The sequence below is a fragment of the Aotus nancymaae genome, unplaced genomic scaffold (genome assembly GCF_030222135.1).
Source record: "Aotus nancymaae isolate 86718 unplaced genomic scaffold, 86718_ANA_hifiasm-v0.15.2.pri h1tg000012l, whole genome shotgun sequence".
Taxonomy (NCBI): Eukaryota; Metazoa; Chordata; class Mammalia; order Primates; family Aotidae; genus Aotus; species Aotus nancymaae.
In genome coordinates, this window is record NW_026988423.1 from 50,106,599 (window position 1) to 50,132,585 (window position 25,987).

Below are 25,987 nucleotides of genomic sequence, written 5' to 3' on the forward strand. Positions count from 1 at the left end.
CAGTTGCCCAGTGATTCCTGCCAGGGTTTGACTTCACGCACCTGCGCCCCCGGGTCTCCCTGGTTGCTGAATGAGCTGTGCCTGCTGGGCCCTGGACCAGGTGGCTGGAGGAAGCTTCCCAGAGTCAACGGGGCCTGGAAGAAGAGGCTCCAACTTAAGGAACGTGTTGCCTATTCACCAGCAAATAAAGGCAGATGAAGCTCAGGCAGACAATCTCTCTGTCTCTGTCTCTTGTCTTTCTCTCTCTCCCTCTCGCCCTCTTTCTCTGTCTCTGTTTTTCCTTCCCTCCTTCTCTTTCTGTTTCCCTGGTCTCCCTGCCCTTTTGGTCTCTGGGTTCTGGACTCTCAGAGCAGCCTGGAATCATCTCCGTCCTCCACAGGATTGCTATGGTGCTTTTTCATGTTGATTTTTTAGTGACAGGATCATGTGCTGTTGCCCAGGCTGGAGTGCAATGGCACAATCATGGCTCACTGCAGCCTCTAACCTCTGGGCTCAAGTGATCGTCCCACCTCAGTCCCCATGTAGCTGGGACTACAGGTATAAGCCACCACCACGTCAGGCTAACTTTAAAAAAAATTGTAGCAACAGGATCTTGCTGTGTTGCCCAGGCTGGTCTTGAACTCCTGACTTCAAGCAGTCTTCCCACTTTGGCCTCCCTAAATGCTGGGATTACAGGTGTGATCTACCGCACCTGGCTTGGTTTGGTGTTTAATTAACGCTCACCCTTTCTATAGGATTTCAAGCTCCAGGCAGAGGTGGGCAGGGCTCTGTTTGTAGCTGGGCACTGGACACAGGGTGATATGGTTCGGCTGTGTCCCCACCCAGATCTCACGTTGAATTGTAGCTCCCATAATTCCCATGTGTTGTGGGAGGGACTTGCTGGGAGGTAACTGAATCATGGGAGGTTTTCCCCATACTGTTCTCGCGGTAGTGAGTCAGTCAGTCTCACGAGATCTGATGGTTTTGTAAGGGGAAACCCCTTTCGCCTGGTTCCCATTCTCTCTCCTGCCTGCTGCCATGTAAGACCTGCCTTTCCCCTTCCACCACGCTTGTGAAGCCTCCTAGCCACATGGAACTGTGAGTCCATTACACTTTTTTCTTTATAAATTACCACAAATTACCCAGTCTCGGGTATGTCTTTATTGGCAGAGTGAGAACAGACTAGCACCCAGGGCAGGAGCTTAATACCTGCAAAGGTCACATGGTGATTCAGCAGTGGTTTGGGTCTCTGTGTCGTACCTGGGACTTATTTCAGGGTATATGGGCCTCCCTGGGGTCACTGACACAGCACTGACCCCAGGCCTGGAGAGGAGCATGGGGCAGGATCGGGGTCCCTCCTTCCAGAGCCCTGAGGCCGCTCCAACTTAACTCACCTTCTTTCAGAGCTGGGGGCCAGGCCCAGCTTAGGGACAGTGTGGTTAGGTGGAGGGCTGAGATGGCCTCTGAGGGTGGGGCCTCCCTCACCCTCTGGAGGTAAGAAACAGATCTTGACTCTGGAGGTAGGGCTCAGACACCAGGCCAAATTGAGGACTAGCTAAAACAGGGACAGAGAGGAAGCGTCTTTCCATTAGACACGCCCACCAGTGTGCCATGTCCGTTTGCCATCACCATGGCGACACTCAGGAGCCACGGCCCCTTTCCATGGCAAAGACCCAATGACCCAGAAATAACCACCCTTTTTCTAGAAATTTCTGCATAAACCACCCTTAATCTGCATGCAATTAAAAGTAGGTATAGGGCCGGGCGCGGTGGCTCACGCTTGTAATCCCAGCACTTTGGGAGGCCAAGGGGGGCAGATCAGAGGTCAAGAGATCAAGACCATCCTGGCCAACATGGTGACCCCCAGTCTCTACTAAAAATACAAAAATTAGCCTGGCATGGTGGTGTGTGCCTGTAAGCCCAGCTACTCGGGAGGCTGAGGCAGGAGAATCGCTTGAACCCGGGAGGTAGAGGTTGCAGTGAGCGGAGATGGTACCACTGTACTCCAGCCCAGTGACAGAGCAAGACTCCATCTCAAATAATAATAATAATAATAATAAAAGTAGGTATAAATATGGTGCAGAACTGCCCTGAGCTGCTGTTCTCTGCCTAGGGGGCAGCCATGCTCCATTTAGGAGCAGTCCTCGAGCTATAACCCTGCCCATCCAATACAGCTGTTTCTCCTACCTCCAGCTCACCTTTGAATTCTTTCCTGGGCAAAGCCAGAACCCTTGCAGGATAAGCCCCAATCTGGGGCTTGCCTATCGTGTCACTCCCAGCCCCCTCCCTAGAGGTCCTGGGGGCAGAGCTGGAACTCCCTGCCGCAGAGGCCCTGTGGTCACCCTGGACCTGGCTGCAGCTGCTCACAGCTTTACTGGCACCCAGCCAGTGAGACGCAGACCAGCGTCCCGCAGAGTTATCACCACACAGACTCACAGTGGGGAGAGCACCTTTATTGTCATATATAATAACAACGCTACAGGCTGATGGTCCCGCCCTCCTCTGACCGCCCCTCCAGAAAGACAGAGACCGCCTCACCCAGACCTGCCTCAAGGGCCGGAAGAAGATCCCAGGGCCCAGAGGGACCAGACCATAGCAGAACAGGAGCAGCAAGAGTGCTGGAGACAGTCACTCCTGCTGTGAAGACAGAGCGCCCAGGGTGGTGCCAGCACCTTCAGTTCTCTGAGTTTGCTATCGTGGCTGTGTCCCGGGTCCCAGCCCAGCAAGAGAGGAGCACCAGGGCTGAGGTGATCCCAGAGACTCTGGCCCCAGAGGCGTTGAGGGCTCCAATCAGCTGCTCTGGGCTGCCAGGGCCCCAACTCTGGAAGGTGGGGAGGCAGAAGCATCTCTTCCCAGCGGGCCTGGGACTCTTTCCCTCTCTGCAGTTTGCAGAGGGGACACTGACCTTGCTGTGCCATGCAAAAGTAGCAAACCTACAGAGTCCCCTGAGAGACGGACTTGGGGGGTGGGGCAGAGGTTGCAAGTTCCACCTCTGATAGACATGCTCATGAAATGCTGCTTCCTCTGGCTCAGGGATGGGATGGACCCAGAGAGGGTCGGTGGGCTCAGCGAGACTGGGAGGCATTGGCCGGTGATGCCGATCTGGTGTGGGGGGCCCCTGACCCCCAGTGCTGCTCTCTCATGGTCCTCAAGTCCTCGTGGTTGGCAGTGGCTTATTCAGGGTCTCCCGGGCCTCTGAGAGCAGCTGCAGGCCAGGCTACCCCCCAGCCAGTGGGGAAGGGTGTTGAGTAAGGGAAGCCCCAGGCCCTGCAGGACCCTGCCTGTCCCCCTGGGCTGGCAGACCCAGCCTCCTGCAGCCCTGCCTGCCTCAAGGAACCATCCTGGCCCTGCACCCTCCCTATCTGAGTTTTCTCACGAAGAGGGGAAGCTGGCAGGGTCAAGAGAACACGGCTTCAGGAACTGAGGGGTCTGGGTTCAAATCCGGCCCCTGCCACCCGTGATTTGGTGACCGAGGAAGGGTTATTTCTACCATCCGAGCCTCAGTCCCCTTATGAAGTGGGGATAATAAGCTTACCTCCTAAGGGTTAAATAATGAGACAACATAAGGAAAGTTACCTGGACAGGGCCAGTTGTGGCCAGGACTCAATAAATGATGGGTATTAGGGTTATTCTCATTCCCAGCAGCCAGCCCACCCAGACCCGTCTCCAGCCGGGAGTGGGGGGTGGGGGAGGGGAGGAGGGGACAAGCCAGAGAAGGGTCAGCACCCTGATGAGGGTGCTGCCCCCTCCGGACTCTGCCCCTGGAGGCATTATCTGTCCCCAAAGTCCCCCAGGCCCTCACAGTCATCCATGCCTGGAGCCCAGTCCCCCAGGAGTGTCTTCAGGAACCAGTAGCCGCTCAGGCCTCTGGGCTGGGTCTCTAGCCAGGACAGGGTGTCTAGGAGCAGTGGGCTCTCACTTCCTGCTGCTGGCGCGGTCCACGCTCTTCTGTCCAGGGTCGGGTCCAAGCAGGGCAGCAAGGACCCCATCGGGTTGGGGGCCACCCCTCTTCATCTTGAGGTTGGCTCTCAGGGCGGCATCCTGGCCAGACCCTCCCTCTGGGGAGGCCAGGGGATCTGGAAGAGGAGAAGGAGGGTGGAGTCAAGGTAGAGCCTTAGGAACACTTGGGGGCACCTTTGATCATGGTACATGGCCGCGGAGAGATGCTCTTGTCTAGCGTGGAGAAGCAAGGCAGCACAGGCTTTCAGCTCCTTATGCATTCATTCATTCATGGATCCATGCATCCATCCATTCAATCACTCATTCACCCACCCACTTGTCCATTGATCCATTCATCCATCTGTGTATCCACCCATTCATCCATCCACTCATTCATTCACTTATTTATGCATCTATCAATTCATTCACTCATTTACCTGCCCATCCATCCATCCATCCACCCACTCATTCATTCATCTATGCATCTATTCATTCATTCACTCATTTACCTGCCTATCCATCCAGGTATCCATTCATTCATCGATTCATCTATCCATTCACTCACTTATTCACCCATCCACCTGTCCACTCACTCATCCATCCATCCATCCATTCATCTATCCACTCATTCATTTATATATGCATCTATCCATTCACTCCTTCACCCACCCTCTTGTCCATCCATCCATCCACCCATCCATCCATCCACTCATTTACCCACCTACCTCCCCACTCTTCCATCCATCCATCCACTCATTTATCTATGCATCTATCCATTCAGTCATTCACCCAACCACTTGTCCATCTGTCCATCCATCATCCATCCATTCACTCATTCACCCACCCATCTACTCATCCATTCATCCACCCGTTCATTCATTCATCCATGCATCTACCCATCTACTCCCTCATCCACTTATCTACCTGTCCATTCAACCATTCATGCATCATCTATCCATGCATCCACCTATTTGTACATTCAGCCAGGCAACCAGCCATTCATTCACTCATCCACTGCCCCCCCACACCTACCCACCTGTCCATTCACTCATTCATTCACCCATGCATTCTCCAACAAATACTTCAGGCCGTGCAGAGGCACCATTCACTGTTCTGCACGGGGGACTCCCAGAGGTCACAGAAACACCATCCCATCATGGAATGGAAGGCTCCCCAGAGCACCGTAGGGACAAAAAGGAGGGCTCAGAGAAGGTTCAGAGGCAGATCTTGGAGCAGGTCTCAAAGTGGCAATCTGTTCACCAGGCAGAGGGACAGCCTGAGCAAAGGCATGGAGGTGGGAGGGGTGTTGACATGGCTGGTCAGTGCTCTGCTTGCTGTGGCTGTACTAGGGAGGGTCTGTGAAACTGGGCTGATGCACTTGGAAGTCCGTCATGGGCAGCAGGGAGCCACGGAGGGTCTTTGAGCAGGGGAGGGGCAGGTTGGACTAGGAGTAAGGGAGGGAGACCAGAGACCTGAGGCAGCAGCCATGAGGGCAGCAGGGAGGGAGGGGAGGGAGAGGAGGGAGGTTCCCAGTCTGCTGGTCCTGGTCACTGCTCACCGTGGACCCCAATCATGTGCTCCAGGATGAGGACTCTCTCTGCCAGGATCTTCAGGGCCTCTCTCAGCTGCTTGACCCCCTCACTCTGGCAGAGAGGAAACGTCCAGGGTCAGAGCCTGCCTCTTGCCACCCGACACCCTCACACTGCAAGTGATCATAGGCTGAACATCATCAACTATGCACCAGGCAGGGCTTCAAACCCCAATCACAAACATAGAACTTGAAACACAGAGAGAACAGGCAACCTCCCTACGGCCACGCAGTCTGGCAAAGCAGACAATCCACACTGCAGATCCACCCCGTCGGCCTTGACCCTGGGCTCTTCCTTCCACCATGGCTGGCTGGCTGCTTCCCCAGCAGGCTCTGAAAATGCCCTAACCAGGGCAGAGCACCTATCCCAGGGCCTGGAAGTGGGAGGGTCTTTGCTTGTTTCCTTCCCTGAATGCCCAACCGAGAGCTCGCCACCAAACAGCAGGCAAACGGGAGGGTTGGTGTGACCACGCCAGGCAAGAAAGACAGCAGAGGAAGCCACCACTTCACAAAGTGCCGGTGGGCAGGCTGGCGTGATGGCGGCGTCTACACTTCAGGGACCTGGTCTACACACAGGCAGAGGACCTTGTGCATGCAGACACTTGAATGAGCCAAGACAGGGTGCTGACTTATTGAGAAGGCAGGTGTCAAGGCCACTCTGGAAAGAAACGTGATGGTGAAGAGACAAAGCCACTGCTGTCCCCAGCCTGCCCAGCCCCGGGAGCTGGCAGCAGAATGCGCGCCTTTTGCTGGTGTAACTTGACAGATCTGTCTTATGTTCAGATTAATTTCACTTAAAATGAAACAAAAGGAAACCAAAAAGTGTCCCACTGGATTACAGAAGAGAGGTCTGCCCACCACGAGACCAAAGGCCATGGGGAGTTGAGCCCATGACAGGGTCTGGGATGGGAATGTCAGTGTCGTGTCCAACTCAGGGAAGGAGCAGGGGACCAAGGACCTGGCTGAGCCTCACGTTCCTAAGCCACAGATGGTGGCTGCTGTTGTTTTATTATTATAATACTTTAGGTTCTGGGGTGCACGTGCAGAACGTGCAGCTTTGTTACAGGTATACACGTGCCTCGGTGGCTGGCTGCCCCATCACCGCGCCATCTACATTAGGTATTTCTCCTAACGCTATCCCTCTCCATCCCCCAGCCCCTGCTATCCCTTGCCTAGTCTCCCACCCCCAGTTGTTTTTTTCTTAGTTTTTAGAGAAGGGGTCTTGCTTTGTCACCCAGACTAGAGTACAGTGGCACGATTATAGCTCACTGCAGCCTCAGCCTCCTGGGCTCAAGCGATCCTCCCGCCTCAGCCTCCTGAGTAGCTGGGAAGACAAGCACATGCCACCACACCTGGATCATTAATTTTTTATTTTATTTTTTTTAAGAAATGGGGTCTCGCTATGTTTCTGTTTCCCAGGCTGGTCTTGATCTCCTGGGCTCAAGTGATCCTCCTCCCTTAGCCTCCCAAAGTGGTGGGATTACAGGCATGACCACAGTGCCAGGGCAGGTTGCTGTTATGGAAGGGAGGGGTTGCAGTCACCTCTCAGAGTCCCGCTGTGAGTGACCTGCGTATCTGGGCTCATGCCTCAGTCCCTCTCACCTCTTACACCTCGCTGCCCCCTGCACCCCGCAAGGCTGCCCTGATTCCAGCCTCTTCCCTTCCTCTGGTCTTTCAAGGACCTCCTGAAGGTGCCCCGGACCCAGCCTGGCCCTTCCAGCTGCTTAGCCCGCCCCGCTCCGACACCCCCAGTGGGAGCCCCTCTCAGGCACTTTTGGTTTTAGCTTTCAAGGCCTCCCCTGCCCACCTCAGCGGCACCCCCATGCAACAACCTTATCATTCTCTTGCAATCACTGCTGCCCTCAGCTGTGCCCCCCACTGGGCTGTGAACCTCTCAGGGCAGGGATTCTGTGCACCTGCTGGCCCAGCACCCAGCTCAGGGCCAGCAGAGGGGAGGCGTTTGACTCTGGACCTCAGATTAGCCGTTCCTCCCCTTCATCCACCACCCCAGCCCCAGCTTCCCCTCCTCCTCCCAGAAGCTGAGGGTCCCCACGGCCAAGCCCTTGCCCCCGCTGCCCCCTCGCCCTGGCCCCAGCCTCTGCTTGCTCCAATCTTCTCTTCTCAGATTCCCAGCCTGCAAGCCCTTCTTCCTCCATCCATCCTCTCCCACATCCAGCAGCCCCGTCTCCGTCAGTCCCCCAACGCCTTGACCTTGTGGCCACAGACACCATTCATGGGAGGACCCGGTCCCTTGAGAGGGACTCCTCAGCCTGAAGCCTCTGCCAGGGTGACTGTCTTTTCTACAGGTTTGTGACTCCTCTCTCTGTCTCGGAAAGCCGCCCAAAGACCAGTCACCCGCTCTGTGGCTCCTCCCGCAGCCACCATCTCATTCTCTTGCAATCACTGCTGTATGCAGTTCCCCACGGGGCTGTGAACGCCTCAGGGCAGGGACCTCGTACAGCCGGTGGCCCAGCACCCGCTCAGGGCCGGCTGAGGGTCAGTGCAGATCTGTGGGACACCCGCCCTCCCGTGACGGTGCTCACGGCCAAGGAGGTGGGAGGGAACGTGGCCGGCAGGCATAGTTACCTCCGCAGTGGGGGCTTTCTCTCCTTCTTCCCCCTTCATGCCAGGTTCACCCTAAGAAGCAAGTCACACAGTCAGCACCGGCGCGGGAGGTGGGGGCGCCTGTCCACCCTCTCCAGTTGCCTCGGGGCCTGCAGGGAGTCAGGGGCAGGCTGCGCAGGCGTGGGCTGGGTCCAGGGGACTCCTACCCTGGGGTGAGCCAAGCAGGGTAGGCCACGGCTCCAGGACACACCCTGCACAACCTGGCATGGGTGGGGAAGGGTCCAGGGTTGGCTTTAGGCGTTACACTCTGCTTCTGGGGCAGAAGAGACTTGGGTGGGAACCCAGCAAGCTCATCCCTGGGCCCCTCCAGCATTGAGTATCCTGCCTCGAAGGGCTGCTACTTGTCTCTAGCACGGGGCTGGTAATACCAGCTTCAAAGTCACATATTTTATTTATTTGAGACGGAGTCTCGCATTCTCACTCAGGCTGGAGTGCAGTGGTGCGATCTTGATTCACTGTAACCTCTGCCCTCTGGGTTCAAGCGATTCTCCTGTCTCAGCCTCCAGAGTAGCTGGGATTACAGGCACCCACCACCATGCCCAGCTAACTTTTTGTATTTTTAGAAGAGACAGGGTTCCACCATGTTGGCCAGGCTGGTCTTGAACTCCTGACCTGTTATCCACCCACCTCAGCCTCCCAAAGTGCTGGGATTACATGCATGAGCCCCCTGCCCAGCTGATTTTTTTGAGACAGGGTCTTGCTCTGTTGCCCAGGCTGGAGTGCAGTGGCACGATCATGGCTCACTGCAGCCTCTACCTCCTGGGTTCAAGTGATCTTCCCACATCAGCCTCCTGAGTAACTAGGACTACGGGCATGCACCATCACAACCCAGCTAATGTTTAAATATTTTTGTAGAGATGGGGGTCTTACTATGTTGTCCAGGCTGGCCTCGAACTCCTGGCCTCAAAACGATCCTCCTGCCTCGGCCTCCCAAAGCACTGGGGTTACAGGCATGAGCCACCACCATGCCTGGCTCACAGTAACATCTAAATGTCCAGCTACTACTGTGTGACCTTGAGTGGGTCACTCTACTTCTTGGTGTGGTGCCTCAGTTTTCTCACCTCTAAAGTGGAATCAGTAATAGTATCTATCTCAGACTGTTATTGGGAGGATGAAGTTAGTCAATAGGGACAATGAGCTTAGGGCCTGGCACCTAGGCATGCCATCATGTTGTGTTTGGTCACTAGGCAAGCACGGGAGGAGGCATGGCTTTGGTGCTTGACACTCCCCAGTTCAAATCCAGGCTCCGCCGCTGCCTCGCTGTGTGGCTTTGGGCAAGTGACTTAACCTCTCTGAGCCTTAAGTGGCCAGTTTTGGCAAAGGAGGACAATAAAGAATGATCTCCTGGGGTCGCTGTGAAGCTTACATGCGCTGTGGGGGAAGGGAGCACCTCCACTGTGGCCAGCACGTAGTAGGTACTCATCAAAGATCCATACCTCCTCCCTGCCCCATATCCCTGCAGTGAGGCTTGGGCGTCAAGGAAGCGCCAGACTCCTTGGCCCTAGAGGCAGGAGTTGAGACTCATAAATTCTTTTTTTTTTTTAATTTGAGATGGAGTCTCACTCTGTCGCCCAGGCTGGAGTGCAGTGGCATGATCTCAGCTCACTGCAACCTCCACCTCCTGGGTTCAAGGGATTCTCCTGCCTCAGCCTCCTGAGTGGCTGAGATTGCAGGTGCCTGCCACCACACCCAGATAATTTTTGTATTTTTAGTAAAGATAGGGTTTCACCATGTTGGCCAGGCTGGGAGACTCAAGTTCTTGTTTCCAAGAAAGGCAATTAGAGGCCGGGGGTCTAAGCCTATTTCTGGGAAGTTCTAGACGGGAAGGGACTTCCCAGGTCACGCGGCGCGTTAACCCGTGGCCTCGGGCCGCACAGCACGCGATTGGAAGGCCTGGGTTACACAGTGCATTAACCCCGGGCTGCAGGCGCCCAGGACTGTCACCCCCCTCTGGAGGTCACCCCCTCTGCACCCCAGGACAGAAAGTTACTTCAGGCCTTTCTCAGTCACTCCCTGTGGCCTGAGCTCCAGCAGGGCCGCCCAGGGCAGAGCCCCCCGACCCCCGCCACCTGGCCCATCTCACACTTACGGATGGCCCCACCGTGCCTCGCTCTCCAGCCAGGCCCTGCAGAGAAACAAAGGAAGCGTGTGAGGGCCTGCCTGTCCTGACCGAATCTCCAGTGCCCTCCGGCCACCCCCGACTGCGCTCTGAGTCTGCAGAAGAAAAAGGGAGAGGAGGACGGCCCGGCAGGCACGGGAAGGGCAGGCTCAAAGGCCTCCAGTCCTGGAGCCTCCTGGAGCTGGTATTGACTTCGGATCCCAGCTGAGCCCTCAGTCTTCTTGCCTGTAAAATAGGGCGATGCCTGTAAAAGGGGAGCAGGTGGCTCAGTGTGTGGAGAGAACCAGTGGCGGTTCCAACAGCGATGGCTTGGGGCCCACATGTGCTGACGTCAGCCCAGACGGCTCCCGGGAGCCCCAGGCCCGTGTCCGGCTGTCCCCTGACATCTCCACCCAGCCGACCACGACACGCCCATTCTCCCTCTCTCCAAAGGGAACTCCTGGTGCCCCCCACCCCGAAGACTCCCCTTCTCTGGAAATGCCTGCCTGGTCCTCCCAGCTGCTCCTGGCAGACACCGGGGAGTGAACCTAGAGCCTTCCCTGGCCTTCGCACCAGACCTATTCCATCAGCCACACATGCCAAGTCTACTTTCTATTTTTACAGAATTAATTAATTAATGAGACAGAGTCCTGCTCTGTCCCCCAGGCTGGAGGGCAGCGGTGCCATCAGAGCTCACTGCAGCCTCCAACTCCTGGGCTCAAGCGATCCTCCCATCTCAGCCTCCCGAGTAGCTGGGACCACAGGCATGTGCCACCATGCCCAGCTAATTTTTAGTAGAGATGGAGTTTCACCATATTGGTCAGACTGGTCTTGAACTCCTAACCTCGTGATCCTCCCGCCTTGGCCTCCCAAAGTGCTGGGATCACAGGCATGAGCCACATGCCTGCCCGGCCAGAGCAGCCTTTAAAGATGTAAATGAGATCGTGGAATCGCCCTCCCTAAACTCAGTCAATCCCTCCACTGTGACAAAAGCCCCCTCCTGGGCCCCGCAGGTAAGGCCCTGCCCACTGTGCCTCATCCCACACCACACACTCCTTTGCTCACTACCTGAGCCTTTTCCCTGCCTCAGGGCCTTCGTGCCTGCTCTACCTGCCTTCTGACACAGCTGCAGAGGCAGAGCGAGCTTGGGGTGACACCTCCCCATGCCAATTCTCAGGGCAGGGTGAGAGGCTGAGGTGGAGATTCTGTGACCTGGCCCAGCTCTGCCTGCACCCTCTGTGCAACCTCAAGCAGCATCTGGTCTCTCTGGGACTCAGTTAGCTCATCTGTGAAATGGGGGTGATGCTAACACCTCCCTGACACAACGGGAAGAGGATATAGTCAGCAAAGAGTTGCTGCTGCTAATAAAATTAAAATCTCAGCCAAGCATGGTGGCTCATGCCTGTAATCCCAGAACTTTGGGAGGCTGAGGCAGGTGGATTACTTGAGGTCAGCAGTTCGAGACCAGCCTAGCCAACATGGTGAAACCTCGTCTCTACTAAAAATACAAAAATTAGCTGGGTGTGCCGGCAGGCACCTGTAGTCCCAGCTAATCTGGAGGCTGAGGCAAGAGAATCTCTTGAACCTAGGAGGCGGAGGTTGCATGAGCCGAGATCATGCCACTGCACTCCAGCCTGGGTGACAGAGGGAGATTCTGTCTCAAAAAAGCAATAAAAATAATTGGCCAGTCGCAGTGACTCACGCCTGTAATCCCAGCACTTTGGGAGGCTGAGGCAGGCAGATCACCTGAGGTCAGGAGTTCGAGACCTGCCTGGCCAACATGGTGAAACCCTGTCTCTACTAAAAATATAAAAATTAGTCAGGCATGGTAGCAGGCACCTGTAATCTCAGCTACTGAGGAGGCTGAGGCAGGAGAATCACTTGAACCTGGGAGGCAGAGGTTGTAGTGAGCTGAGATCACGACATTGCATCACAGCCTGGTGGACAAGAGTGAGACTGAGTCTTAAAAATGGATAAATAAATCATAAAAATAAAACAAAACAAAATAAAATCTCACCGGCCAGGCCGACCGGCTCCTTCCTGAGTGACTCTTGCTGGTAAGAAGGTGCTTCTTCTCCTCTAGGGAGACAGCATCACCCCCACCTGATGCCTCCCACACCATACCTAAAATGGCAAAATCTTTACCTGGGATCCAGGTGGTCCTGGGGGACCTCGTGGCCCGGGAGGACCTGTGGGCAGAGTCACAGTTGGTCATCTGGGGCCAGAGAGGGGCGCCCCCAGCCCCCCACCCCAGCACGTTCTGGATCTGTCTCCATGGGCAGCAAAGGAGGGTTTGGAAATGAATGGCAGGGAGGAGGGAGGCACCCCACCCCCAACTAGGTCTCCATCCTTGGGGCCCAGAGCCATATCCACTGGCTGCCCACAGCTCTCACACCTGCTCCTCCCAGGGCCTCGTCCACGAGTCCTCCCAAATCCGGAGGAAGTCCGTCCAGACCGGCCCCACGCCCCAGCCAGTTGGTCCGCGTACATCTCTCAGGTCTGGCCCGCCTCGGTACCTGGGACCCATCCCTCTTGCCGGGGTTACCATAGCAGCCTCCTGACCTTCCACCCTCCATGTACCCCCCTCAGAGCATGCTTTCAAAAATGCAAGCCCAGTTAAGTCTCTTTCAGGTTTCCCGAAGTCCTCAGCCTGGCCCCTTCCCACCCTCCCTGCCCCAGCTGGACACCCTCCTGGCGTCTCTGCTAAAGCTGTTCCTTCCTCCGGGAGCCTCCCTATCCCTCCAGTTTTCCAGTAAACCCTTTCGTGTTGGTTTTCCTACTAGTCTGTCACAGAGCATCACCTCTTCCAGGAAGCCTTCCCAGCTTTCCAACGCTCCTCTAGGCAAATCCCTTATGTAAACCAGCCACCGTCCACGGCCACTGAGGTTTACAAGTCTGTCTCCCCCATGGGCCGTGGAGTATCCAGAGGACCAGGCTGGGTCTCGTGTGTGTGCCCAGCTCAGAAAGAAGGATTCATGACTAGTTTCCAGCCTGCTTGGAAGAGTGAGGCCTCAGTCTCCCAAGGCCTGCAGGGGCCCATGCCTCCCATGGCGCAGGGAGCCCCGGGCTGGGCTGTCCAGCATGGCCCGGCTCGCAGGTTTGGAGAGGGCATGCGAGGACAGGCACTCCGGAGGAACAAACATCAGGACCTTATCCAGCTCTCCTGAGACCTGGCCTGTCACCCGAAGGCCCCCAGGTACCCTCCGAGCTCACTCCCTCTCCTCCCTAGAGCATCTGCTGAAATGTCACTTTTTGATGGGGCCTCCCCGCCACGCCCCAGCTTCTCCCTTGTAGCTCTCGGATCCTATGGAAGTCACGGATTTAGGATGACATTCCTGTCCTCCACTAGAAAGATAGTGTCACGGTGACGTTTGTTTTGATTATTCAGGTGTCCCGGAAGCCTAGATCACTGTCCAGCACATGGAGTAGCAGACGCTCAATGAATGTTTGTGGGATGCACAGAGGAACGAATGAATGAATGAATGAATGACTCCCTTCCCGGGAGAGAGGGGCAAGGTGGTCAGCCCTGCACTCCTCCCCCAGTGAGGAACGTGGATAATGGAAGGTCAGGCCAGGACTGACGGCCAGGTCCCGGCCCCTTTGAGTCCCCAGGCCCTTGGTTTCTGCCTCAAAGTTAGTGACTTCCTGCCACCCTTGTCCTGACCCCATTGCCCCAGCGTGTGTCCCACTGTGGCCCATGCAAAGGCAGATGCAGCCATCTTATTCCAGCAGAACCATGTGGGTTTCATGCATCCAGTCCTCCAGGGGTGCAGCCACCAGGAAATGAGGGGCTTCACTTCCTGCCACACGGCGGGTGGGACAGACCCAGTCCCCAGCACTGTCAGGAAGCCATGGACCCCCGGCCCGCCTCCAGCTCCCTTTGAGGCCCCTTGGCTCAGGCCCAGCCCTGGGGAACTGGAGTCCTCAACGCAGGCCAGCCCACCATTCACTTACCTGGTGGGCCGGGGGGACCCCGGGGTCCTGGGATGCCCTCCAGCACTGTGTCCACGATGGCAGAGGCCAGCCTTGAGTCTCCATCTGTGGGAAGAGCAGAGTGGCCAGGGCTCTGGCGGGGCAGAGCTGGCAGTGCTGGGGGGCACTGAGCCCTGAGCCAGGCAGCCTGGGCCCCGCTGCAGCCCCCGCAAGCAGATACTGTCACGACCCTGGCTCCCCACGCACCACACTTACTGTCTTTGTCTGTAGGTGGCTGCAGGGAGTAGAGGGCGCCCTGGGGGCTGCTGTTTGGTGAGGGGCCCAGGCTGCCTGCTGGGCCGGGTGGTCCTGGGGGGCCGGGGTGCCCCATCTCTCCAGGAAGCCCACGGGGCCCTGGAGGCCCCAAGAGCCCTGAAATGAAGAAAAGAGTAGTCACTGTGGCGGCCAGAGCCTGGCGGGTGGCTGAGACATCACAAATGGGGAAACTGAGGCCCTGAAAGAAACGGGGTTGATCAGGGGCACACAGCCAGTCCGTGGTGGCCTCCGATCCACCGTCTTCCTGGGGAGTGTCCGGGGATGTAAATGAAATGGCCTCCCCTTCCCAGCCCAGTCCAGAGGGCACACTTGGGGGCAGCTGGGGAGGGTGAGGGGGGCAGGGACAGTGAAATCAGCAAAGGCTCTGGCCAGAGGCCTGTTGGTCCCTCCCAGGGACTGCAGCTCTGTGGCAGGGACACCAAGTATAAGCCACCATCCTGGGCTGGCCCTGTATCTGCTGAACCCGGGGTCCTTCCCTTGCAGGTCCCAGGAGGAGCTGGGAGGGTGGTCTCTGGAGGTGTTTGAATGGCTGAGAACAGCTCCTGGCCCCTGACAGCCTCAATGTTCATGCCTGTACCCGAAGCCCTCTGAAGACCCTATTTTGACCAGGTGTGGTGGCTCACGCCTGTAATCCCAACACTCTGGGAGGCTGAGGCAAGCAGATCACCTGAGGTCAGGAGTTCGAGACCAGCCTGGCCAACATGGTGAAATCTTGTCTCTACTAAAAATAGAAAAATTAGCCAGGCGTGGTGGTGAGAATCTGTAATCCTCGTTACTTGGTAGGTTGAGGCAGGAGAATTGCTTGAACCAGGGAGGTGGAGGTTGCAGGCAGCCTAGATCGTGCCACTGCACTCCAGTCTGGGCGACAGAGTGCAAGATTCCATGTCAAAAAAAAAAAAAAAAAAAATGCTGGCGCAGTGGCTCACACCTGTAATCCCAGCACTTTGGGAGGCCAAGGTAGATGGATCACCCGAGGTCAGGAGTTTGAGACCAGCCTGGCCAACCTGGAGAAACTCTATCTCTCCTAAGAATACAAAATTAGCCGGGCATGGTGGCGGATGCCTGTAGTCCCAGGTACTGGGGAGCCTGAGGCAGGAGAATCACTTGAACCCGGAGGCGGAGGTGGTAGTGAGCCAAGATTGTGCCACTGCACTCCAGCCTGGATGACAGAGCGAGGCTCCATCTCAAAAAAATAAAAAATAATTTAAAAAAAGACCCCGCTTTTCCTGTACCCCCAGCATCAGGGGTGTGGGTGCGTGGGACACCTCGCCTGTTGGGGTAGGGGAGGAAGCCCAGCCTCTTCCACAGGTTGACAACATCACGTGTGTGGGGGGTTTTCTTACCAGGAGGCCCTGCTGGGCCCTTCTCTCCTGTCTGGCCTCGGTCACCTTTGGAGCCCGGGGGCCCTGCAGGCCCTGGTGGTCCTGTCTGCCCCGGGGGGCCTGGGGAGAGGAGACAGGGCATCAGAACATGGTGGACCCCCAGCCTCAAGTGGCTCGAGGCCTGGACACCTGGGCAGTCGGCGCACCTTCCCCCAGGAGCCCCGCCTACCTGGGACTCCCCAAACAGGCAAAGGCACTCACACCACCTTGCAGTTGTTGGTTTTACAACTTACGAACGAGTTTTGCACGTGTGAACATCACTGATACCAAGAACTGCTTTCGTTCCCATTTTAAATGTGGGGAAACTGAGGCTCGAGAAGGTTGGTCCCTGCCCAAAGTCACACAGCCAGGCCGCAGCTGAAGTTGCTTAACTCCAAATCCCTCTCTCACACCCTACTGTCTCTCTGCTTAGGGGTCAAGAACCAGGCTTGTGGCAAAACGCTGCCCAATATGGCCTCCAAGGAGGCCCCAGGAGGTCCTGAAGGACGCATCTTCCCAGCTCCAGGTCTCCATGCCCCAAGGGCGGACAAGGTGATGGAGAGGTAAGGCCTGCTGTGTGGCCAGGGGACGCAGTCCTTTCTCCCTCTGGTCCAGACAGGATGCGCAAAAATGTCTGCTCAGCACTTTGGGAGGCCGAGGCAGGAGGATCCCTTGAGCCCAGAAGTTTGAGACCAGCCTGGACAACATAGTGAGACCCCATCTCTACAAAAGATACAAAAGTTAGCCAGGTGTAGTGGCGCGTGCCTGTGGCCCCAGCTACTGGGGAGATTGGGGTGGGAGGATGGTTTGAGCCCAGGAGGTCGGGGCTGCAGTGAGCTCTGATCATGCCATGGCACTCCAGCTTGGCTTACAGAGCGAGACCCTATCTCAGAAAAAAAAATGTTTGCTGATTTGATGAAGGACTGCGCTGAGTCTTAGGGCTCCTTGCACCCTGGCTGCATGGGACTGTGACCCGGTCGGGGGGGCCTGACTGGGGGCTGCTGGGCTGGCAAGAACCCCACCTGCTCTCTGGGATCCAGGTTGGCTGCAGGTGTCACCATGTGTGGGGTGTGTGCCCCACCTGGTGGCCATTCTTGAAACTGCAGTTTCCCTGGTTGGAGCGGTCTCGCTCAGTGTGGGAAGTAGAAAAGTTTCTTTTTAAAGTTTCCTTTCTTGTTAAAGAATAAGTGTGCTAATGACTTTGTTAAGCCCTATCCTATGTAGCTGTGAGACATGCCATGCTCACAGGCACGTAGTACATTCTACGTCCTTGTACTTTAACCAAGATATCTGTGCTGGATGTGCTCACAGGCATGTCCCAGCTCGCCATTGCTTTTACCTGTTTAGAAAAGTTTTCAGTTGTTAGCCAATCAGGTTTTAGTTTAGATTGTGAGGTCTGGCTCCCGCCAATGGAGGTCAGACACAGAAGTAAGGACAACCCCAGATGCACAAGGGATAAATTGCGTGTGTTCCTTTGCTCGTTGTACTCTCGTGGCACAATGACTACTGAGAGTATCCTTCCTGCAGTCCAGGAAGTAAAAATTACGTTGCTGACAGATCCTTTGTCTCAGTGCTCATTTTTCTTTGTGGCACTGAGCATCTATTTCCAACACCAGGAATCCCCTTTGGGGGCCCTGGGTCCCCGGTGGGATGGGAAGCCCCCTCCTCCTCCAACCCCAAAGAAAGATTTGAAGATGTAGGCATGGGGTAACACTCTGGGGATGAGACCTCAGGGACAGTGGCTCGAGGGGTGGGCCATGGGGCCAGAGTGAGAGATGTCGCCCTTCCCATAGAAGACCTGAGCTCAACCCTCCTCCTGAAGCCTTCAGTCCCTTTTGAAGAAAGCAGGATGCCCGCCTCTTCTTCCCCGGCCCTGGGACTGGCCACTGGAGGTCACCTCTGTCACGCATCTCTCTTCCCTGCTCTGGCCCTGCTCCCCAGCCAGGCATCAGAATAGACACAGAACAGATGGGAGACAGGGAGGGAAGAGGGAGAGTGCCCCCTCCAAAGGGCTCTAAGGGCAGAGAATCATCGAGGCAAAATGCCCCGGGTTTGCTGGCTTGCTGGGTGACCGCAGGGGTGTCACTTAACGTCTCTGAGCCTCAGGTGTCTTCCCTGTAACCTCAAGGTCTCCAAGCTTTGTGTGAAGATGAAAAATGGTATCTGTAGGCTGGATGTGGTGGCTCATGCCTGTAATTCCAGCACTATGGGAGGCCGAGGCAGGAGGACTGCTTAAAGCCAGGAATTTGAGACCAACCTGGGCAACATAGTGAGACCTCATCTCTACTAAAAATTTTTTTAAAAGCCAGGTGTGGTGGTATGCACTCATAGTGCCAACTACTTGGGAGGCTAAGGTGGGAGGATCACCTGAGCCTGGGAGATGGAGGTTGCAGTGAGCTATGATCGCACCACTAAACTCCAGCCTCAGTGACAGAGCAAGCCATTGTCTCAAAATTAAATTACATTACATTAAATTGTAAAAGTGTGGCAGAAAGGCAGGGTGGTAGACGTCCTCCAATTCCAGCCAGAGTGTTCAGACAGCAAACCCCAGAAAGGGGTGGGAGGCAGTAACTTCCCACTCCCTGGCCAGGCAGAATACTGCAAAATTAAACCCAGAAGGCTGGGCTGGGGGTCCTAAGTGCAGAAGCCAAGGGGCAGTAGCTGAGATGTAAGACAGCAGGGAATGGTGGGGACTGCAGCAAACTGCACGGCCTGGACTGGACCTGCACTGGCGACCGCGACTCCACAGCAGTCGGCGGTTTCCACGCGGGACGGCCGGTCCTGAGGGCCAATTCTCTCATTTTTATTTTTATAATTTTTTTTGTAGAGACAGGATCTCACTATGTTGCCCAGGCTGGTCTCGATCTCCTGGCTTCAAATAATCCTCCCACCTCAACCTCCCAAAGTGCTGAGATTATAGGTGTGAGCCACTGCACCTGGCCAAGATCATCTACTTTTTTTGGGGGGGGGCAGGGTTTCACTCCTGTCGCCCAGGCTGGAGTGCAGTGGCACGGTCTTGGGTCTCACTACAACCTCCATCTCCCCAGCTCAAGCAATCCTCGTGCCTCAGCCACAGGAGTAGCTGGGATTACAGGCATGCACCACCGCGCCGGGCTAATTTTTGTATTTTCAGTAGAAACAGGGCTTTTGCCACGCTGCCTAGGCTGGTCTTGAACTCCTGACCTCGAGTGATCTGCCCGCCTCAACCTCCCAAAGTGCTGGGACTACAGGTGTGAGCCATTACTCCCCCCAGACGATCTACTTCCCTTTTTTTTTGTTTGTTTTTTAGATGGAGTTTCGCTCTTGTCCCCCAGCCTGGAGTGCAATTGTGGAATCTCAGCTCACTGCAACCTCCGCCTCCTGGGTTCAAGCGATTCTCCTGCCTCAGCCTCCCAAGTAACTGGGATTCCAGGCATGCACCACCACGCCCAGCTAATTTTTGTATTTTTAGTAGAGACGGGGTTTTATCATGCTGGCCAGGGTGGTCTCGAATTCCTGACCTCAGGTGATCCACCCATCTCGGCCTCCCAAAGTGCTGGGATTACAGGCGTGAGCCACTGAGCCTGGCCAGATGGCCCTACTTTTTAAGAGAAACTAAAAATCCCAGCTTTTAGGTGAAATTCCCCAGTTTTCAACAGTTAAGCTTAATTTTTCAAAACGCCACGTGGCATGTAGGAACCAGAGAGCTGCGTGTGTGGCCTCCCTCGGGAGGCCCTGGGAGGCCGTGCCCAAGGTTCCTCCGGCTGCCCCAGCCTGTCCTCTCTGAAGCCCTCACTCACCGGCTGGGCCCGTGGGCCTTCTCTGTCGTGGCCCCGGGTGAGCAAGAGGTATGGCGTCGGGGAGGAAGTCCTCGTTCCAAGGCGGCGGGGTGCTCTGGGGGGCCGGCAGGTCGTTGTCGGGGCTTGAGGGCCGTTCTGCTGCTTCTAGCAGGAGGACCTGGGTTCAACGAGGCAGACAGTCGGGTCACAGTCGGGTCCCAGTCGGACCAGGGGGGACACGCATGTGCACCCATGAGAACTGCAGCTGTCCATTCTGCGTGTGTCCCGTCACGCTCCTTAGTGGGAGCACTTCACCCGCGGCTGGGGTGCTCTCCCTCCCAGCCCTATCCTCCTCCTCACATCAGGAAAGCCCTCCTGGACCCTCAGGTTCAAGCAGTGCCCTTCAGACACCTTCAAAGTCCCTGTGCTGGCCAGGAGCAGTGGCTCATGCCTGTCATCCCAGCACTTTGGGAGGCTGAGTCGGGAGACTCACTTGAGGCCAGGAGTTTGAGACCAGCCTGGGCAACACAGCGAGACCCCCGTCTCTACAAAAAAATAAAGAAAATTAGCCAGGCGTGGTGGCACACGCCTGCAGTCCCAGTTACTCAGGAGGCTGAGCTCAGGAGTTCAAGGCTACAGTGAGTTATGATTGTGCCACTGTGATCCAGCCTGGGCAACAGATCAAGAAGACCCTATCTATTAGAGAGAGAGAGGAGAGAGAGAGAGAGAGAGAGAGAGAGAGAGAGAGAGAGAGAGAGAGAGAGAGAGAGGAGAGAAAGAAGAGAGAGAAAGGAAGGGAAGAAAGGGAGATAGGAGAGAAGAAGGGTGGGTATAAATACATCCCTTATGGCACGTGATCTTTAGAAGGTTTTCCAGAAAAACAAAAGTAGCCACAGTTGCTTGGGACCAGCCTGCAGGGCAGCCCCATCTGTCTCTCCCTGAGTGACGCAGGAGTCAAAGGCGGCGGAGACCCAGAGCCTAGGACCCGGAGACTTTCTCCTTCATTTAAACCCCCTGAAAGCCAGGACTCAGAGGCCCTGTGAGTCCCTGCTGTCCCCAAAGAGGCCGGCAGGGGGTGCTGTGTGCCTGAAATGGGCTCAGGGTGGGTGGAGATTCCTGCTGGGAACCTGGGTGGGCCCCGGGGCCGAGGGGCGTCAGGGACCTGCTGGGCTGGGCTGAGGGTCCACGGTGCACAGGCAGATGGTCTCCCTGAGTAGCCTCCTCACCAGTTCTGCAGTGCCCCTGGGCCTGGGGGACAGTCCTGGGATCTGGGGACAAAGTGGCCTGCTCTGGGCTCCTCCCCAGCAGGTGTGTCCCCAGGGCGCGCTCCGAGGCTGCTCAGGGCTCTGACCCTGCACCCAGGCTCCTAGCTGGGCCCTCTGGGCTCAGGCCCTGCTGTGGGCTGCAGAATGGGCTCTCCCCCGACCTCCCTGCGGGACGCGGCCCTCTGACGACCTGGATGCCTGGCCAGGACACCTTGACTCCCCAGGGCCAATTCTTTCAGCCCCTCCCCTTTCTGGTCCATGAAGCCAGAGAGTAAAGGTCCATGAAACCGGGAGGGTCACTGTGGAGACATCACAAATGAGGTGGAGACAGAGGCTCAGAGATGGCAAGTGACTTGCCCGGGATCACCCAGCAAATGGGCAGTGAGGCCGGGGCCCCACGCGGTGCCTCATCCTCCAAACCGCAGTTTATTCTCCCAACAGCTCCGCCTCCACCCCGACTGAGCTTTGTGGAGGCAGATAGTGGGGGCTGCTGGCTCAGATCACACAGCAATGAAGGGTGGACCCCAGTCTCCTGACCCCCAGAATCCCCAGGAGGAGGGACGGGTTCCAATTCCTGCCCCGGACGCCGGCATCCCTGGAGAAGCTGATGGGCCACAGCCAAGGTTAGGGGCTCTGGGGAGGAGCAGGGAGACTGTAGCTGCCGGGTCACATGATGGAAGGGGCCCGGGACGGCCAGCACAGGGGACTTGGAGGACTGTCAGGCGCTCTTGCTCCCGGGGCTGGGGGCAGGAGGTGGGGTGAAGGCTGGAGTGTCTTTCCCCTTTCTTTTTCTTTTCTTTTTTTGAGACAGAGTTTCACTCTGGTTGCCTAGGCTGGAATGCAGTGGCATGATCTCAGCTCACCGCAACCTCCGCCTCCTGGGTTCAGGCGATTCTCCTGCCTCAGCCTCCTGAGTTAGCTAAGATTACAGGCATGCGCCACCACGCCCGGCTAATTTTGTATTTTTAGTAGAGACGGGGTTTCTCCATGTTGGTCAGGCTGGTCTTGAACTCCCAACCTCAGGTGATCTGCCTGCCTCAGCCTCCCAAAGTGCTGGGATTACAGGTGTGAGCCACTGCGCTGGCTGTGTCTCTCCCCTTTCAGGCCTGGCTGCTGGAAATAGCAACACCCCCAGTGGAACAAGGGCACAGGAGAGGCCGGTTTGGGAGTGAGGATGGTTAAGTTGGGGCGGGTTGGGTTGCAGTATCCTGGGGGATGGCCATATTTAACAGGGAGTGGTCCCAAGGGCTGGGAGGAGGAGGTAGGGGGCCGTGAGAGGGGGCGAGGGGAGGCTGGGGTGGAGGAAGAGGGAGCACGGTTGAGCTTGGGAGAGATTTGGGGAGCGGCCCCGCCCTGGGCTCCTGCAGGCATGCCCTGGCAGTTCCCCATTCTGGGCAAAGCTCCGGTCTCCCCTGAAGTGACCTCCCAGCCAGTACAAAAGGCCTAGCTCTCTCCTTCCTGGGGCACCTCCCACCGGGACAACCCTGCCCACAGAGCACGCAGACCTGGGCAGAGGGGCCCTGGTTGGGATCTGCCCTGGCCAACGCCTCAGCCCTCCTGGCCTGGCTGTGGCTGACCTGGAGAAGCTGCTCCCAATTCTGCCCAGGCATGAGCTCACCCGGGCAGGCAGCTGTGGGCGTGGGGACCCAGCCCAAGAAAACCAGGCTACGGCCTTGGGGGACAGTGGCCTTGATGATGTCATTGCAGCCTGGCAGACTGGCCGGGGCACTGCCCTCTGCACTGAAGACTGCCGGGATTCCGAGGCCTCTCTGGCTCTTGTGCGCTGTCTGTGGTCCATGAAATCAGAGAGTAAAGCCCGGGGCAGGAGCAGGGAGGGCAGGCAGGAATTCCCTGGGGCCCGACAGGACTTCTGCCCGCTGGCCCGTCCCAGGAACAGAGGGTGGCAGAAATCCTGGACCGGCTCCTAGGTCTGCACCAGGGGGAGTGCAGATGGAGTGGACTCTGCTGGTTGCCTGGCCCCTGCTGCCCCTTTCTCCCTTGTTCCAAAACTCCCTGTTGAGTCTCTGTGCATGTGGCCCAGAAAGGAATCAGGACTGGCCTGAGCCAGGCCTAGCAATCCCTTTCTGCTTGGCCAGGTACTCAGTTTCTTAACTCCCTTTCGACTAGGAGGTCGTCACATAGCCCAGCACAGGCTCATGAAACACAAGGAGGCTACTCGGTGCTTTGCCTTACCCTCCACTTCCTGCCTTCACACACAAGGTGAGGATGTGATGCCTGGAGCTGCGGCAGCCACTTTATCATCATGAGGCATCAACCAATGCAGATAAAAGCCAACTCACTGAGAAGTCAGCAGAGAGCCTGGCATCCTTGGCCACCAAACCATTCCCGAGATCACCTCTACTCCTGAACTTCTTGTTGAATAAACAGTAAATACGCTTAAGGAATAAGCCACCATTAGCCAGGTTTCTCTCATTTGCCTCCTTCCCGACATACCAAAGCCAACTTCTTGTCTAAGGGAGAAGCCCCACTTTCCATGGGTTGCTGCTGTTTTATACAAGCCACCTGACTGCTGCTTTTCCTGTCTGGGATCTGCCCACCTGGCTCCTCTTCTGGCTCTGCCTTCACTTTGCTGGGATCCCGGCCTCTGCCCTGGCTGACCCTGAGCCTCTGATCTGAGCTGAAAACCCAGCTCTGTGTCCCGGCTCCTGCAGGCTCACCTGACCTCAGCACGCCTCTGGTGCTGCTGGGCTGTCTTCGCAACTAACCCAGCTGGTGTCCTCTCCCCTCTCCAGGCCACTGCCTCTCAGGGCCCTCTGATTCCGACCATCAAAGCGCCCCGTGGGACCGGGTGCGGTGGCTCACGCCTGTAATCCCAGCACTTTGGGAGGCCAAGTCGGGAAGATCACTTGAGGTTAGGAGTTCGAGACTGGCCTGGCCAACATGGTGAAACCCCGTCTGTACTAAAAATACAAAAATTGGCCGGATGTGATGGCGCACGCCTGTAATCCCAACTACTCAGGAGGCTGAGGCAGGAGAATCACTTGAACCTGGCCCGGGAGGTGAAGTTTGCAGTGAGCTGAGATCATGCCACTGCACGCCAGCCTGAGTGATAGTGTGAGACCTTGTCTCAAAAATAAATAAATAAATAAATAAATAAATAAACCCTCCTAGTGGCCCTCTCGACACACGTGGGCATGCACCAAGCAGGTGGGCAGCTGGAAGGTGCCCCAGACAAGACGGAGGAGTCAAGATAGGAGTCTCCCAGCCCCTACCTAGAAATGCAGATAACTGTCAAAAGGAGGGGGGCTGCAGAGTGTCCCCCTCTCTGCACACCCCAGGCCCAAGCTACCACCCCCAGCTCCCCACTCGCGAGCTGCCTGAGCTTACCCACTCTGGACCAGCCTCAAAATGAAGCGACTCCAATGTTCGTTTTCCAGGCCGTCTGACTGGCATCCAGAGGGAGGGGCTGGCCAAGGTGGGTGGAGCTAGGATGGGAATCCTGGACTGGGCTCCTCCCACGCACTGCCGTCCCTCCCTCCAGCCCTTGAGGCGCAGGGAGAGGACACAGCGCTCAGGGTCACAGGGCATGCCCTGCCCCGGGCCTGCTGCTGGAGTCCATGGAGAGGATGTCAGGGCTGGGAAGGCCACAGGGAGGAACTGCGCATGATGGGAGGGTGTGGGCCAGGTGGGTGGGGGACAGCTGGCAACTCGCCTGTCCTCCCCTACAGCTGTGACTTAACACCCACAGTCCTGCGCTGCGGCCAGGGCTGCTGCTCTGCGCCAAACCACGCAGAGGCTTCCAGTTCTGGGAAAGTGTCCATCACGCTAGGCATGACTCGGGGACCCCGCCTTTTCTAAAATCTCAGGTGCCAGAAGCTCACCGCCTCAGCATTCTAGAGGTCTTAGCCCCAATTCAGCCCATGTGGAAACATTTGCTCCCTGAAGTCCTCCACTGCTGCACCCCAAGAGATAAGAATCCAAGGAGGGCAGCCACGTCTCTCCCATCCCAGGCCTGTGCCTGAGCTGCTGGGAGACCCTGCCCACCCACGGAAGGGCTGCAGGACAGGGGAGGCTGTGGATGCGTGCCTTGGGCCCCCCCTCCCCGTCACTGCTCTGCACGATGTCTCCTGCACACCTGCATCTGTGTCTGCAAGGTGGAAATAGTGACATGGCTGGCATAGGTGACAGCACTAATCACTGACTCCTGGTCAGGATTAGACCATTTCCAAAACCGGGTCCCACTGCCAACTCCAAGGATGCTCTCAAACCCCGTCTCTACTAAAAATACAAAACTAGTGCCTGTAACCCCAGCTACTCGGGAGGCTGAGGCAGGAGAATCGCTTGAACCCGGGAGGAGGAGCGTTCTGGAGGTACTGGGTTCAGGGCCGATGCTCTGATCCATTCCACAGATGAGGAGGGGAGCTCTGAGAGAGTCGCCCAGCTGGCGGGTGGCGGTCCCACAGATGTCTCACGCCAAGCCACATGCAACCCAGGTGCCACATGGTCAAGCCCCCAGGGCAGACGTCAGGGCCAAGAGTAACGTGGAGTTGTCACGAGCTGTGTGTGTTGACTTGTGCTCATCTGTGTTGCGTGTGTGCATGTATGTGTGTGCGCCACGTGCATGCATGCTTGTGCATGTGTCTATGCGAGTATCCATGTGTGCACATGGGTATTACATGTGTGTGCATGTTTTTGTGTGTGCACGTGTCTGTGTGCACATGTGCAAGTGTGTGTGTATATATGTATGTGTGTCCACTGCACACATATGTGTGTACACAGGTGCCTGTGTGTGTGCATGTGTGTGCACACATATCATGTGGGTAGGCATGTGTCTCTTCTGGGAGGGCTGCTGCTATCTGGGCTCCAGCACCCCGCTTAGGTCCGCAGTCCTCACTCAGCCTCCCTGCCACGTGGCCCTGCTCACACGCTCTCCTTGGGCAATGCCGAGTGCTCCAACCGCCACAGTTCTGCCAGGGAGACAGCTCTGCCTCGGGCTCAGGTGACTCCGGCCTTCTGGTGCTGGCTCTACCCTGGGGGGCAGGCAACGAGGCAGACCCCGCTGTCCTAAGAGGCTCTGTAGATATTTGGAGGCTGCCTCATCCCCCCAGACCTGTCCTCCCCCAGACCGAGCCCCTCTGGGTAACTACCAGAGCCAGCTTTCTAAG

The 25,987-nt window shown here is 56.7% G+C and overlaps 1 protein-coding gene and 1 long non-coding RNA gene across 4 annotated transcripts in view; one reads left to right on the forward strand and one right to left on the reverse strand.

Moving 5' to 3' along the window:
• Positions 1–974: 974 nt before the first annotated feature.
• On the forward strand, positions 975–23,266 carry LOC105715031 (uncharacterized). 2 transcript variants are annotated; one of them, XR_002478896.2, is made up of 4 exons: positions 975–1,077; positions 16,272–16,401; positions 21,966–22,038; positions 22,989–23,266. It is a non-coding gene; the product is annotated as an uncharacterized LOC105715031 (long non-coding RNA). The 2 variants fall into 2 exon arrangements; XR_001106946.2 differs by lacking the exons at positions 975–1,077; positions 16,272–16,401 and adding an exon at positions 21,347–21,484.
• COL26A1 (collagen type XXVI alpha 1 chain) overlaps positions 2,418–25,987 on the reverse strand; it is a 188,905-nt gene continuing 165,335 nt past the window's right edge. For both annotated transcript variants that reach the window (XM_064375342.1, XM_064375341.1), the window contains exons 5-13: positions 19,618–19,774; positions 15,821–15,919; positions 14,418–14,573; positions 14,184–14,267; positions 12,375–12,418; positions 10,221–10,256; positions 8,093–8,143; positions 5,477–5,561; positions 2,418–4,055 (exon numbers count right to left, since the gene is read on the reverse strand). In XM_064375342.1, coding sequence (XP_064231412.1) covers positions 3,895–4,055; positions 5,477–5,561; positions 8,093–8,143; positions 10,221–10,256; positions 12,375–12,418; positions 14,184–14,267; positions 14,418–14,573; positions 15,821–15,919; positions 19,618–19,774 — 873 coding nt within the window. In that variant the 3' untranslated portion in view covers positions 2,418–3,894. The remainder of the gene's footprint in view (positions 4,056–5,476; positions 5,562–8,092; positions 8,144–10,220; positions 10,257–12,374; positions 12,419–14,183; positions 14,268–14,417; positions 14,574–15,820; positions 15,920–19,617; positions 19,775–25,987) is intronic.